The 16127-nt window shown below is 34.8% G+C and overlaps 1 protein-coding gene across 4 annotated transcripts in view; it reads right to left on the minus strand.

Moving 5' to 3' along the window:
* LOC120627850 (prestin) overlaps positions 1-16127 on the minus strand; it is a 58744-nt gene that overhangs the window by 21073 nt on the left and 21544 nt on the right. Inside the window, exons 1-2 of one of the 4 annotated variants that reach the window (XM_039895946.1) lie at positions 12467-12486; positions 3616-3892 (exon numbers count right to left, since the gene is read on the minus strand). The exons of 1 other annotated variant lie outside the window; for it this stretch is intronic. In XM_039895946.1, the coding sequence (XP_039751880.1) occupies positions 3616-3674 (59 nt within the window). In that variant the 5' untranslated portion in view covers positions 3675-3892; positions 12467-12486. Of the gene's footprint in view, positions 1-3615; positions 3893-7783; positions 7880-12466; positions 12487-16127 lie in introns of those variants that run through there. 2 more of the 4 variants (XM_039895945.1, XM_039895947.1) reach the window with 2 other exon arrangements.

Raw genomic sequence — 16127 nt, forward strand, 5'->3', positions numbered from 1 at the left:
GATAACAAAAAAATACCCGATTAAGTTTGTTGTGGTCTCTTCTTAAACCAGAGCGCGTTTGGAACCTTTAGGTTCAAGTTGGCGAAAAAAGTTAAACGATCCTCTACAATTATGTAAGCCGCCAAGTATATGAATATAAAGATTTTTTTAATTTGAACTTTTTTTAACGCCATTATCAGAATTTTAACCTTTCCATAGTCTCTTAGGAACAAATAATACTCGCCATTCCTCATCACTATCCGATTCGTCCTGCAATAAAGGCTCATTTTCACTTCCGACGTTATGCCTTCTGAAATCCTTTTCGAAGAACAAAAAAGTTTTTTTCAGACGCATCTTATTGAAAAAGAATCCTTATGTTATATTCGTTTTAAGATCTACTTTCAAGATACTTTCGAAAATTTTATTAAAAATTATTTAATGTTTTTTAATGAGTAGTGCGAAGATAAAAATAACTTTAATCTGTTTAATAACAATTAAAATTAAAAAAAAAAACAACTTTGTTTTTAAGTCACTATTATTTTTTTCACGTCACAAACTGTCTATTATTAAAAAATAGAGATTTATTTAAACTTTCAAGAACCACAACACAAAGAAGACGACGTTTCTTTAATAAGATTAGTTAAATACTATTTTTACGAATCAATCAATTTGTTTACAAACCACTTATGTATATATATCGATTTTTAATCGTTTTTTAATTTAAAATACAGCGTCGTGTTCTAAGATCGATTATTAAGTTACTAGTACGTTGAATATAATCAAACTGATAGTTAAGATGTAACGGCCGAGTGGTCAACAATTGGTAACATATTTTTAGCAACAGCACAGTTGCACAAAAATTTCGCGATATAATTAAATGTCTTTCAAATTTCAGCGACAATTATTGCGTGTTACCGGATCAAACTGGACGAAAACCATTATAACGAGTAATGAATATTATATAAAAAACAACTTCAATTGTACTGTATATCCATAAGAAAGCCCATAAGATATTTTGGAGAAAATATACGACTTATTGCCTCGATGAATGATGAAATGAGACGTAATTTTTTGCCGTATTTTTTTTTTTGTACATATTTTTTTTCTTCGACGGAAGTCTTGAATCAAAAACGGTTCATAAAAGCAAATGAGAAAAAGGTATTGCCTTTTTTATTTATTTTTATATAAAGCGATGTTTTGTATATAATGTTATGTTTATATATACATGATTTTATACCAAAATCATTGCAGTCGACTGATTACAAATAAACGTATCTATCCAAAAAAAATTGTATATAAAGTAGTATAAATAGTATGTAAAATAGTATATAAAAAATAGATTAAACAAAACATAAATATTTAAAGTTTAAATATACTTATTTGATTTTACACGTTTATATATTATATATTTTTAAAACACGCTTTAAAATCAAAAGTAATGAAAAGATTGTTTCATGAGAGTTAAAAATATTTGAGTATAGTCTCACACTGTCTCTAACTCCGTAATAAGTTACAGTTTATTACTAAATTATTGGAAGTAATATAGGTAATAGTCGACGCAGTATAGCGGTAATAGCCCAGTGGGTAGGACACCGACATTCGAGGGGGCGAGACCGAATCCCAGCTCGCACTTTTCTGAGTTACGTGCTTTTTAAGAAATTAAAATATAACTTGATTCAACGGTGAACGATAACATTATGAAGAAACTTGCATGCCTGAGAGTTCTACATAAAGTTCTCAAAGGCGTGTGGAGTCCACCAATCCGCACTAGGCCAGCGTGGTGGACTACGGCCCGAACCTCATCACCCGTGCCCTGGAGTGGGCCGGTAATGGTTTGATATGATGATGATGATGACAGTCGACGCATCAGATTATAGTGGTATGAGTAAAGAATACAAAAAAGGTATATTATGAGTGATTTTTTACTTTCATTGTTCTTCACTTACCAAATGTTTCAAACAACTCCCTTCTTATCAAATTAACAACGTATATCATATTGTAACGTTTTTCATATTATCGAGTCAATTAAAAGTTTACCGGACCAGTAACCTCTTACCGCAGGTCACCGTAAGGCACTGTGTACACAGTGAAATTTCTACGCGCAGACGCCTTGAAAACGCGAATTAAAATCAAAGTATTCTATAATGAGATACAAACAATACGTACAATAACAATTAGATTCTAGTATTTGGAATGTAGATCATAAAATAATCATAGAATTATAGTAGATACAAGAAAAAAGTACTTTTTAATTCATAGGCGAATCAGACAAATGTTTTTTTTTAATTATTTTTATAGGATCATAAAAACAATCAATGACATTATCATGAGAATATCATAAATAAAAGAGAAAGACAGCAGATTGAAACCTTCTAGAAATGACCACAGCATGCTTAATTAAAATACTCTAAAAGCTAATCAACTAACAAAGCGAAATTATACCTGCAATACTATACAAAGAAAAGGGATGATAAGAATCCAAAGTGGAAGGGATGGCAAGAAGATAAACGGAAAATAAATAAATGCAAGTTATAGTACATGTTTGACATGTACTTACATAACTTGAATGATTACATTTTTGAATGATGACAATGAACTACTAAAAATGTCATAGTTGTTTCTGTATATTAAATACCATATATTTAGAGGTTACTGTCTATTTTAATTATGCTTAATTTTATTTAAGAACCTAAAATTGCAAAATAAGTGGTAATCGAAAAGTGCATGCAGCGGCCGCTTATCATTTTAGGTCGCGTTGTTTACAACGGAATTCTGTAATGTCACGCTCTTATCCCTTCCTTCACGTTCACACTCAAATACTATCTATCGTAAGATACGCATTATTTATATTTTGGGGCGCAATGCGATTTAACGCGCGAATAAACGCGCAGCTGAAAACGCGCGTAAAACGCTTCGTCTGTATTGTGCTCTTAATATTATCAAAACATATTATTTTCCAAACAAATTTGAACTGCCTTGTCTTTGTTCAGTTATTAAGTGTATTGATAAAATCAATCAATTCGGTTCATATACTCCTCGGTCAAGGTAAAATGAACTAACAATGAGTCTAGCAATTTTATCTTGGATAGCATCATCACTTAGAGTACATCTAGATGGCATATTATTGCTTTTATACCTTTAACGCTTGAATGTAATAAGTTCCCCATTATTCTCCCACAAAGCCTGAGCCATTTAATATGTTACTATCTGAAACTTCATCCTACTATCTGTAGGATAAAGTTTCTTTTGTTATATTAACTTTACAAATAAAAATCGTTGGCTAACTATTCAATAAATATGGATTGAAGTGGCTATCAAATTTAAAAATACTTTTAAAACATATTTCTTTTTCTTTATTTTTAAAGTCCTTTTTAAAAACTTGGTCATATAAGTTTCGCTTGTGTCGCATGTCGCTATGTAGTCGCATGTCAGTGAACCGAGCATATAAGTTTGGCCAGTATAAAAAATCGCTCAGTTGCAGATTTCAGTTAAACAATGTAGAATTCTGACCTCCGTGTCGATCCATATCTAAAGTCAATCAAGTCCGAAGTAAAGGTTAAGGTTTTTTTTGAGTATTCATGGGATTTGATGATACCATCAATGTTAATAGGTAAAACTGATTTATCATTTACTCACCATCTATTGGGATTCAACTTCTCCTTCTCGGAGTCCTTCTCCTCGCTACTAGTCCGCATAATTACTATTCACTTCACTTATTGCACTTAAAAACACTTCAGTCACAACATTTACACTGAATGCCTTACACTTTAGTCTTTGAGATTAAAGTGTATAAGTATAAAATATATAGGTACCTATCTTTCTTTTAGTGCACTTAGTATTGTGTAAATAATATACTATAGTAATAATATATCTAGTAAGTCACAGGGTTTAACTGGTACTGAGAGGTTTACTTCTGAAAGTTAAAATAATTTTTCTTTTGTAATTTTTTGGATAACGGGGGACAGCAGCGTCCTCTGTGCTACTACTTTTAATATCTATTGAGATCACTAACCCGTCTCTGCCCAGCAGCGTGGTGATTACGGGCAAATCCTGCTGTTGGGAGAGGCCTTTAGTTCAATGGACATAGTAACATGCCTTTGCATTATTTTACATTATAATAAATATTAAGCTTTTATTTAAATGAACGGGTGCATCTTTACGTATTTCGGAACGTTTCTCTTATGTCAGTTGTGACAGTGACATGATCAGCTGTGATGAGAAACTGGTGTTTTTTCAAACTGTTAACCGCTATACTTAATTAAAATCATTCTCTGAGATTTAATATCCTTGTGGCTTAACATTCCAATGCTGGGAACTCCCACGGTGGGATAAGAAGTTGACTTGCCTTTAGATTACCTGTTAGCAGACATAATTACATCTGAAGCTGGCACAGCACTGAAACCTCTGACTGCCTGGAACTTGATGCTGGCCTACCACAAAAGTAGAGTACCGAAATACAGTCGAGCTTAGACTGGCCTACGTCCTGTTTTTTTTATATTTTTAGTTTCAAATATACCTGATCTTTAAAATTTTGCCCGTATTCTTTATTTTACCTTCAAGATTAAAGAATAACGTGACAACTGTTGTAGGCTCATGATTACGATGATGATGATGATGGAGTACTTTTTAGGCACCGTTTCATCAGCAAAGAAAGTACAATGACCCTAAAAATAACAAGCGTTTTATGGGCATTAGATTTTCCCGGGTGCTTGGGAACGATTTCGCACTCATCTGACTCTCATTCGATTGTGATAAAAATGTTAATCCCGCGATCATCCGCATTTATTACAGTTTACAAATCCCGTGGGAACCGCTTGGTTTCATTGGATAAAAAGTAGCCTATGCTACTCTACTCTACGTCTAAAATGACATTATTACTTATTTCTGATTATTGTATTTTTATAAACATTTGAAAACTGTCTGTGAAAGTCGATTGTTAAGGGTCTGTTTAATGAAATGTGTTATTGTTATGTACCCACAATTTGGCAAATAAATAAATATTATTATTATTATTAATAAAGTTGATTGCCTGCTTAGTTAGGGCGTGAAGGAAGGACAAACATACTATCGCATTTATAATATTAGTAAGGATTTGACGGCCAAGTAAGGTGGGAGTGAAAGGAGCATGATAGGGGTGGAGATAAAAGACCGATATATAGTAGCCACAACATTAGAAATCAAACTAGAGTTATTGATATTCTAAGTAAGATTGGCATTCACAAATGGCAGGACATTCAAAAAGAGATAGACAGGAAAAATGGAGCAAAGTCGTCACAGACTGGTACCCACGAGATGGAAAGAGAAATAGAGGCCGACCATATAGGAGGTGGGAAGACGACATTAAACAGACCGCGGGACCAAGGAGGATTTTGCCAACAGGCAATCCGAAACGCGTGAAATAATTCCTATCCCTACTTCCCTATCCCTATCCCTATACCTACTAATATTATAAATGTCAATGTAAGTTTGTTTGTTACGCTTTCACGCAAAAACTACTTAACCGATCCTCATGAAACTTTGTACACATATTTTTGGAAGTGTTAGAAGTAATAAAGGATATTTTTTATCCCGACATTAAGCTCGGTTCCTTTGGGAGAGGAGATGAAAATGTTTGACGATTGTACACCATAACTCCGACAAATTATAACCGATTTAAATAATTATTTTTGTACTATTGAGGTTATAATATGTGTTTAATTTTGCCCAAACTTTGTGTAGATCTAATGAATGTGGTTGGAGATAAAGGAAAGAACTCCTCAGCGGACAGCAGCAAACCCCTCATTGAAGGCTCAGCGATTCTGAATACTTTATTTTTTTTTAGATCTACAGCTAAATTTAATGCCACATCAAAAAACAAAATCAAACGCAGACGAAGTCGCGGGCAACAGCTATTATACAAATAAATACCCAGACACTGAAAAACAATCGTGCTCATCACACAAACATGTCCCAGTTGTGAGAATCGAACCCACGGCCATGGAGTCAGAAAGCAGGGTCCCTGCCCGCGACGCTAGTCGGCCGTCGAACCCAGTCGGCGTTATGATTGATATGCCATAAAGAATGTCCAGGGCCCATGGAAAAAAAACATTGCGTAAGTTCATTAAGTTTGTATAAACGTGGAATATTTTTTTAACTTCTCCTATAAACAGAGTAACATACCTTCTAATGACAATGTAAGATGGTGATAACAAAAAGGACACCGGCTATGTTTGTTGTCGGCTTCTTCTTAGACCAGGGCGTAGCTTTAGTTTTAAGTTTACGAATGTGGTTATCGCCATCATCTCACTACCGTGTAATTCTTATGTACGCATCAAAAGTGCCACCTACTTGAATAAAGATATTTTTGACTTTGACTTTGACTTTCTCATTTATAAACGGTTCAAAGAAATGAGAACAGACAGAAACCGACTAATATTGCAGCATCAAAAACCACTCCACTTTAGTAGTCATTTCATACCATTTAGCAGTTGACAGTAATTATTTTACCTCTAGTGTTCCAAGCTTTTACCATAAAACGGGGAAAATGGGAAAAGTTTGTGAGCTAGCAACATTCCGCGGGTGTGAAGTGAGATGTGCGCGGGGCGTTTTCTCTTTTTTTTTTAGAAACAATTTACCTTTTAAACACAAACTACTGGGTAGTTTAGTGTTTAAAAGAATATAACTGAAAAAAATATTTAACGTGTGTATACAAACATATTACTTAAATTTTTGTACAATAAAGGCAGTCTTATATTTTTCATAATCTCGGTATTTTCACTGTATCATTGTCAATGTATATACTATGAATAAAATAATAACAAAATGTAGACATTCCGCAAATTGGCACGTGCATTTTTAATTCTCATTCAAGGGTAAGTATATTGAACAGCTATTACTTATGTACGTAAACTAGATCAAGAATTATTGGAATCAGGGTGGGCGTATTTTACAATATAATATTCTATACGTTAATAATAGAACCTTCTGTCAACTGCCTATTTGGTTTCGTGGTAAGCATATTCTACTGCGGATCCCGAGATTTTGGGTTTGAATTTCAGTTCGGCCCAAGGCCAACAAATTCTCGAGGCACCAGGCACCAGGCGAATTAAAAAAAAAAGTGATGTGCGTATCTCGAAAAGGAAGTTCAGATGTCCCGATTATTATCGCTAGCATGGTGTAATTATCGTTGAAGCCCACCAATCCACACTGGAGCAGCACAGTGGCTGTATAAAACTCCCTCTGGACACAGGCCTTTTCTGTCTTATGAGAGAAAACGGTCAAAGGCTGATGACGAAGATAATCATTAATCCTTACAGAAAAAATAAACTTTATATCAAAACAACGATTTACCAATGGAGGTAAACCTTGCCTTTCGTATAGAGTTAAGGAAAAGTTAATATTGACGCTATAAATCTGCCCCGAAGAAGTGTTACCGAGGATTTCGTTGGAGCGGGAGGGGAGTTTCCGTCTAAGATTAAGTACCCTTTTTACTCATAACGTTATGGTGAAACACGCCAGTATGACGCTTGGCCGGTGCGTAGACGACTGAGGCAAAAATATTGACAAGTTTGCTTTATGGCACTGTTCCCGCATCTCAACGCAATTTAAGTCGAGTTGAGTTGAGTTACGTCGGTATAGTAGGTACGCGCTGGCCTTAACCGTTAAAAAAAAATTTGTGAAAATGAAAAATTCATAATTAATTTATTCCAAGAAGGCGTGAACAGTACTTTCGAAACGTAAAGTCTGTATGTTTGTAGCGACTCTACCACCGGTTCCCTCGCATTAATATAGCAAAAAGTGCAAAGTATATAAAAATATTCCTTACATTTTATCATGGCTCTCCGCTATGCTGCTTCTAATAAGTTTCTTGGACATCGAAAAAGTTAGTTTTACTTAAAGCAAAAATTGTATTTTTGTTTTAATCCATATTAGATCCGACGCCCGTGTTAAATACAATGTTTTTTAATCTCTTCCGAGTTTTATAAAGGTGTTCCGTAATATGTTTACCATGCATCGTGTTATTCTTTACCCAACAGCCTCCAATCTTAGGCCTAAAGCAGAGAGACGACTTTATTACTACTACTTATTTTTTTGAATATAACTGTTAATTCAAAAATTAAGAAGCTCGATTTCAATACAGTATTTACTTCTTTAGAATAAGATTAATTATTTCGGCACACATAAAACTATGTTCAAATATTAAGCAACTAGAAGAGGGCCATCATTGATATGGAATGCTGGGCGACCTACACTTGCCTAGCACTTGACTAAATACCTGTTTCTGGTAACATGATATCGTTTTCCAATATTTTATAAGTAAAGTCAAAGTCAAAGTCAAAGTCAAATATTTCTTCATTCAAATAGGCACATAGATGGCACTATTGATGCGTATATTACATATAAAATATGACATAGGAGTGTGTTAATGGCGATAAATAAATTTGTCAACTTAAAACTAAAGCTACGAGGGTTCCAAACGCGCCCTGGTCTAAGAAGAAGCCCACAACAAACTTAGCCGGTTGTTATTTTTTTTTGTTATCACCATCTCACATTGTCCTTTAAAAACTATTAAAGAAGCAACCTGGTTAGAGCAATAATTTACACCCAAGCATTTTTATCGTTGACGTAGTCCTTAATACTATAAAAGGACTTTTCTATAAGCTTACGTTTAATACAAACTTTGAACTTTTTCAGAGACATGTTCAATATATCAACTGGTAATTTATTGTAAAATTGTATACAATTTCCTTTAAATGAATTACTTATTTTATGTAGTCTAGTATATTGCACTGCAATAGTATCAATTTAAAAGGCTAAAAGATTGCCAATGGACAAGCTATACCTGTGTGCACTTGTAGCGTAGGCACGAAAATAAAGAGGTCTCACTTTTACGTACTTAGTTCTCGTACATATACATTATATTTGTTAATATTCTTAGTTTTGGTCATTATCTCACAACGTACGGATCCGTAAATGAGATGTTTACACATGCTACGAACTTTCCAAATAATTCAATGCAACGTACATTTACGTACTAGTTACTGAGAATGTATACGAAACCAACTATTTAGATGTTCACAACTGGGATAATATAATGCAATTTTAAAAATTTACTACACATCTAAAGCCTTTAGACTAAACAGCCTACAAATATTGAACAGTGCAACATCTGTTAGATCGGTAAGTGTATTTTCAACATTGGACCTTTTTTCAACGTAACGACGCAGTTGAAGAAAAACTTTCCTCATGAAAACCTGCGTTTACTACAATTGTAATAAATGTGGGTGTGTTCTCTGCGTTCACTGCTCTACCCTGGACCCATGTATGCTCTAAGCTGTATTATTACATTACTCTACTAACCCTTTCATTTGATACCAACATTGAGAGAGTTGTTTTTCACAAATCTAATTGCCATTTGGTGGTGGCGGCCATCTTGGATATAAAATTATAAAATTTATCATAGTGTTTAGTTATTGAGGAAGTTGTGAAAAAATAACTAATCCGCCATCTTGTGGCGGCAGCCATCTTGGAGCGATTTTCATCAAACACAGCTAAGAACACTTCCAACGAATGCAACTTTCAAACCCAAAAAACAAATGAAAATAGATTCATCCGTTCGGGAAATACGATGCCGCAGACAGACCCACACACACAACATGTCGAACTTATAACTCCCTGTCGTTTTTGCGTCGGGGTTTAATAGAAGCGGAATGAATGAGTTAACTTTAATTGTAACCACAGAGACAATTCACAGGAATACAAAATACAGATGCATGGAATAGAGAGTTGAAGTAGAAGGTACAATTTGTTTTGTGTCACTGTTTTTTTTTTATGGTAATAATTGACGGACCAGGCTGAAGGCCCATCAACATCGTCATCACATCAAACCATTACCGGCCCACTACTGGGCACGGCTCTCCTCGACTCCACGCTGGCTGGTGGGGATTGGTGGACTCCACACACCTTTATGAACGCGCAGGCATGCAGGTTTCACATACCTTTGGTAACATTATGTAGAACTCTGAGCCATGCAGGTTTTCTCACGATGTTTTCCTTCACCGTCAAAGCAAGTGATATTTTAATTACTTAAACACGCATAACTTAGAAAAATTAGAGGTGCGTGCTGGGATTCGAACTCGGCCCCCCGAAAGTGAAGTTCCTACCCAATGCGCTATCACCGCTTTCTATCTATCTATATTCATTATTTGGCAGCCGGTTGGCGTAGTGGACAGGACCCTGCTTTACGCGGCCAATGCCGTGGGTTCGATTCCTACAACTGGAAAAATGCTTGTGTGATGAACGTGAATGTTTTTCAGTGTCTGGGTGTTTATCTGTATATTATAAGTATTTATGTGTATTATAATTCTTAAAGGATTCATCAGCTATCCTAGTACCCAAAACACAAGCTACGCTTACTTTGGGGCTAGATGGCGATATGTGTATTGTCGTAGTATATTTATTTATTTATTATATAATAATAAATAATCTGAGAGGTTTGTTTTTTGTTTGTACCTACCCGTAAAATTTCAAAATACTGTAAGTGAGAAAGGTTAGAAGCTATTTAACATAACGCTACCGTAAACCTATAACTTTTCTAAGTTACGTGCGTTTTATGTAATTAAAATAGCACTTGCTTCAACGGTGAAGGTAAACATCACGAGAAAACCTGCATGGCTCAGAGTTCTACATAATATTCTCAAAGGTGTGAAGAGTCCACCAATCCGCACTGTGCCAGCGTGGTGGCCTTAACCCCTTCTCATTGTAGGAGGAGGCTCTGTAGAGGGCCGGCAATGGGTTGATGTAATGATGATGATGAATGAATAGATTTATAGATATAGATTTGCTTCGTCATGTTTTTTTCACAAACAATAATACGAACGGACAAACGGTATTTCAAATGTCGGACATCTGCATTAGGCCTTAAGAATTCCAAGACAATTTTCCTTATCGGAGATTTTATCCTATTGGTACTAGTCACAGCTGAAATATTTATTCTTCGAACACTTACAGTGGATTCACGGCCAACGATTAAACAGGTATTAAGAATTATTTAAAAAAGAATTAACATTAGTAAGTCCATGTTTGCAAAATGTGACATAATCTGCTGTTTTACTGCGAATATCTAAAAAATCTATGTACATAAGTTTACATAAGACTTTGCAGTTGCGAATTTTTTCACTGATTTACAAATGGACAAAGTACTTAGCTGTGTTTTGCGATTTCAACCGAAATAATTTCAAAAGTTAATTAATAACCTACTTTTCATTATAAATGCGAAAGTTTGTAAGGATGTATGGATGAATGTTTGTTACGCTTTCACGCAAAAACTGCTTAACCAATTTGACTGAATTTTGGAATGAAGATATGTTATAAATTGGATTAACACATAGGCTTATTGTTATCCCGGAAAAATTTACGATTCCCATAGGATTCACGAAAAACCAAGAAACCGCGTACGAAGCCGCGGGCAACAGCTGGTATTGTTATAGCTTAATATGAAGTGAATAACCATGTTCTTTACCTTATCTTTACATAGTTAAAACAAAGTCGCTTAGAGTCACTTTTGAGTCAATCTAATTTAATTTTTTGTATAGTTGGTAACTTAGGCCGTGGCTAGATACCACCCTGCAGATAAAGACTAAGCGATTTAGCGTTCGTTAGAAACCAATAAGGGTAATAGGTCAAATATAATATAACCATAGCCATGCCATAACCCAACAGGCTAGCCAAGTTACCATCTTAGATTGCATTATCATATACCAGGTGAGATTGCAGTGAAGGGCTAACATGTAGTGGAATAAGAGAAAAACTTACTGAAGCATGCAAAAGTCGAATATTGTCGAAAACCAATATCAAAACCGAAAATCAATAGTGACAACCCCTCTTTTAACATAACTTTGTTATTAAAGCCATGCTTTTTTAGGCACGTTAGGAAAAAGTTATTGGAGTAATTTTTTACGATGCACGCGCACACCGTTACAAAAAACCGACACCCTGAAGTTAGCTATAGTCAACATTTTAGTCTTTCAATAAAAGTTACCAATAAAGTAAAATTTATGTTATTTAAATATAGTTTATTTAACTAGATGATGTCGTCGTGTCGTTTTTTCTGCAAACGTAGAATAAGGTCTTGTTACGCCAAAGAAGTGTAACTTCTATCGCATGTACATAAGTACACACACGTTTTTTTTTTGAACTCGCGGCAACTATTCGTTTTCCCGGATTAAATGAAGGAATCTGTATGCAATAGTTGGCTAAGATCAGTTGTGATGTGTTGTATTTTTTTAACTCCCTGAGAATTTTAGTACCCTGGTACTTCTCCGAAATAAACAGTATCCTGTGTCCATGAATGATATCTTGATAAAATTCCTATTAAACATCCTGGAATGTTTTATTGGGCGAGGCAACAAACGAATAGACAAACATGCACGCATTGAAAGTATTAAAATAAAAATATTGAATTGTGAGACCATTACGAATCCATGACAAAAAAAAACAAATTACATACCAAATTGTTAAATATTACATGGCTACTAGATACAAGGTAAAGGTCAGAGCACGACAAAGAGCAATAACACTATTTTTAAAAAAACAAAATATATATTTTTTCGATATTTTTTTAAATAAAAGTTCACTAAAACAAGACTGGCCGTTAATACTGACGAATGTATACTGAAGTACTACTTAAAGACATCGTAGAGATCACACCCAACGTTGATAGCTTGATAGCAATAATATAAACATTTAAGGTGCCTTTCCACCTGCGTTATGCGAGAATGCGTTGTATTTGAAGTCAACCAATAAGATTTTTTGCCTTTAAGTTTAACTCTAATGAAAAAAGATTCAGCTTAGCTCAGTATTTAAAAACAAGCCTCTCAACGTATGTTTTTTCCGGGACGTTCAGGACATTTGGCACAAATTTAAAAAAACCGTCTAAGTGCGAGTCTGACTCATTCACGAAGGACCCCAGAAATATTTACTTTATTCTTTTTTTTTAGTATTTGATTATCTTATAAAAGTTTCAACTGTCTAACTATCGTGGATACAGTCTGGTAATAGGCGAAGAGACAGACAGACAGCCGAACAGCGGAGTCTTAGTAATAAGGTATTTTAACCCTTCGTGTAGGTACGGAACCTCAACAAGGAGCGTGCGAGCCAATTATGCGACTAGATAAAACTACAAGTTTTCGTGCATATACTGAACTTTTTCGCTTCGCCTCTATTGTGCTTTATTTGCTTTCTACGCGAAAAGCAGGATAATCTGTATGGTGTAATTTATAATTTCTTAAATCTTTATACTCCACAATAAACAGCTCTTCGGCAATGTACACTCTACGCACGTTCCGCTCCGAAATCAGGCTCGCATCCTCAGTAGATATTGACTTTACAAAGAATAATTATCAAATGAAAAATTCGCCTTTTTAAAAATTTTATATATTTCTTATCCCCACCTTATCTATCGAAACCCCTACCAACTCATTAGTACCTCTGAATATGCTTAATAAAGGTGTAGTTGGTAAATTTATTTGTTCGTTTAGCAATTCGAACCTCCCATTCTCTCTCTCATCGCTTCGCCTCTGCGTTGTGATGTACTTTCTAAGGCCCGGCATGGCCTCGAACCCTTTCATCTCTAGGGAAATCAGTGATACAACATTGGTTGGGGTGTGCATCTCTAGTGTCTTAAAGATACTCAATTTTCACGTGGCAAGAATCAATATCATGCATAACTTAAATCTTTGACAACGGAAAATGCTCTTCGCAATACTACCTTGCTCTTATGCACCGTGTTCGTGTGAAAGATTAAAAAATTTAACAGGTTGGCGCGGCGTCTTGTCCTCTCACCTGACAATTACCTCGTACAACTATATCGCTCTAGTGTAAAGTCAGCCTTAATCTTAATAAGAAATTACTCATCGCAATGTATGCTAATTTACAAAATACAAACATTAAGACGGGTAAGATTATTCCAGTCATTGAACTGAAATGTATGGCATAACATTTGTATGTACATTCGTCATTAAAAAACCATTCAAAAAGTAAATAAAGGTATATCTACTCCTTTAACTTATCTTACAAAGAAAAGTAGTAGACAGTCCTGGGTGAGAAGAATGTCGTTGCTTAAAAATTGACGTCATGTGTTAGGTTATTCTCAAAGTTCAAATGTCCCTGATGATTGCCAACTTTCGCAAGGAGAGGGCAAGTTGGATGGAAAAAAGATGGAAATGTGTCATTGGTGGCAAAGTTTGATATCAAAGCATTTTTTATTATTTAACGAATTCAAAAGATGGTAGCGGGTTAACCTGTAAGGGGAGTATGGTAGTCATACCCCTTATAGGTCACTACGCGGCATCGCATCCGAACACTAAATCGCTTAGTGGCACGTGTCGTTACCAGACCAGACCAGAGAAAATTTTAAATTACCAAATTGCCCCTGCCGGAATCGAACCTGGGCCTTCCTACTTAAATTCATAGCGCTCAACGTTTCGCCAGGGAGGTCGTCAAAAAAATTATAAATATGAGTAATTATCTGCGCCCGCCGAAGTTACCCGCGGTGAATTAGTCTGTAGATACACGTTGTGGCAATAAAACAATGAACGATATCCAGGACTAAAATTAGTTGTTTCCACTAACTCTATGCTAAAAACCAAGTCGATCGGTTGCTTATTTAGGGCGTAAAGGAAGGACAAACAAACAAACGTAATTTAGCATTCAAAATATACTCTTTTTTTCCTCTTTTTTCTTCGTCTTGTCTTTGACAAATCCCGACGAAACAATTTGTATACAGGAGATAAAGAAGCCTATGCTACTTTCCCACCTTTCGACTAACTCTATACTAAAAATCAAGTCGACTGGTTGCTTAGTTAGGGCGCGAAGGAAGGACAAACAACCAGACATAATAACGCAGTTATAATATTTGCTATTGCACTTTTTATTCGTCTTTGACAAATCCCGTCGAAACTGTTTGTTTTTCAAGGATAGAGAGTAGCTTGTGTTACTTTCTGTCCTTTCAACTAACTCTATGCCAGACATAAAGTGGATTGTTTGCTAGTTAGGGCGTGAAGGAAGGTCAAGCAAAAAAACATAGTCACGGGATCCCTGTGGACCAGCTATATTTATTGGTCAGCTACAGCTGCATTTATTGGTCTAAAAATATTTGCCAAAGAACTGTTTCACATACAGATCCTCCTATCCTGTATTGATAATACAGTTTCCACATTTGACAAATGTTATAAAACAGCAATTTTTTTTTATTTAATTTTGTTTTTTAATTATTCTTTTATATATTAGTGTAGATGGGTTATAGTTATCAAATAATTAATAAAATAATTTCGCATGTATAGTATTATAGTTACGATTCATTTGCTAACATGTATGTTCACGGGGGGGCTGTTTGATGTAAGACAGGACATCATTGGATACCTAGTTACCTACTTTATTGAATTACTCACTATATTCCTATCACACTACACTGGACTCAAAACGCGTATATCATTCTAAAGCACTACAACACTGGATTAGATCACTGCACTGGAATATTACTGGAATAGTATAAACCGACTTTATTTCAAACCATTGAAGAACCATGAACTTAGTATACTGGCGTAAGTATGTACATACACACTACTTTATGACCACAACACGATAAATGAAATGTCCATAAAGATATTTAAATGTTATAATAGTTACAGATGGGATAAAGCGTTAAAGTCTGTGTCAACTGAAATGTTTTTAAAAGAGGAAAACTTTTTTCCAAGTGAATTAGAAGCTCTTTCTTTTTCGTCCAAGTGCTTTAGGATTACTTATGATTTATTTATTTATTTAAACTCTTTATTTGTACATCACTACACATTTAGAAAAATATAGGACGAATAGAGAGAAACACAAAAACTGGAGTACAATACAGGCGGCCTTATCGCTTAAAAGCGATCTCTGCCAGGTAACCTTAAGATTAGGACAACAAGAGCGAGAATAGGTGGTGTAAAATTATTATAAACCTACATTCAAAACATAAACAAAATATACACAAATAAATATAAAAATAATACACTAATATATAGTTTATTCTTATAATTTATTATTACGATAAGCTTTAATAATACCTACAAAGTTGAACTTTTCTTTTTTTTTTTTTTTTTTTTTTAGCGGGTAGGTGTAGAAAACGTCACATG

Source organism: Pararge aegeria, chromosome 12, assembly GCF_905163445.1.
Source record: "Pararge aegeria chromosome 12, ilParAegt1.1, whole genome shotgun sequence".
Lineage (NCBI taxonomy): Eukaryota > Metazoa > Arthropoda > Insecta > Lepidoptera > Nymphalidae > Pararge > Pararge aegeria.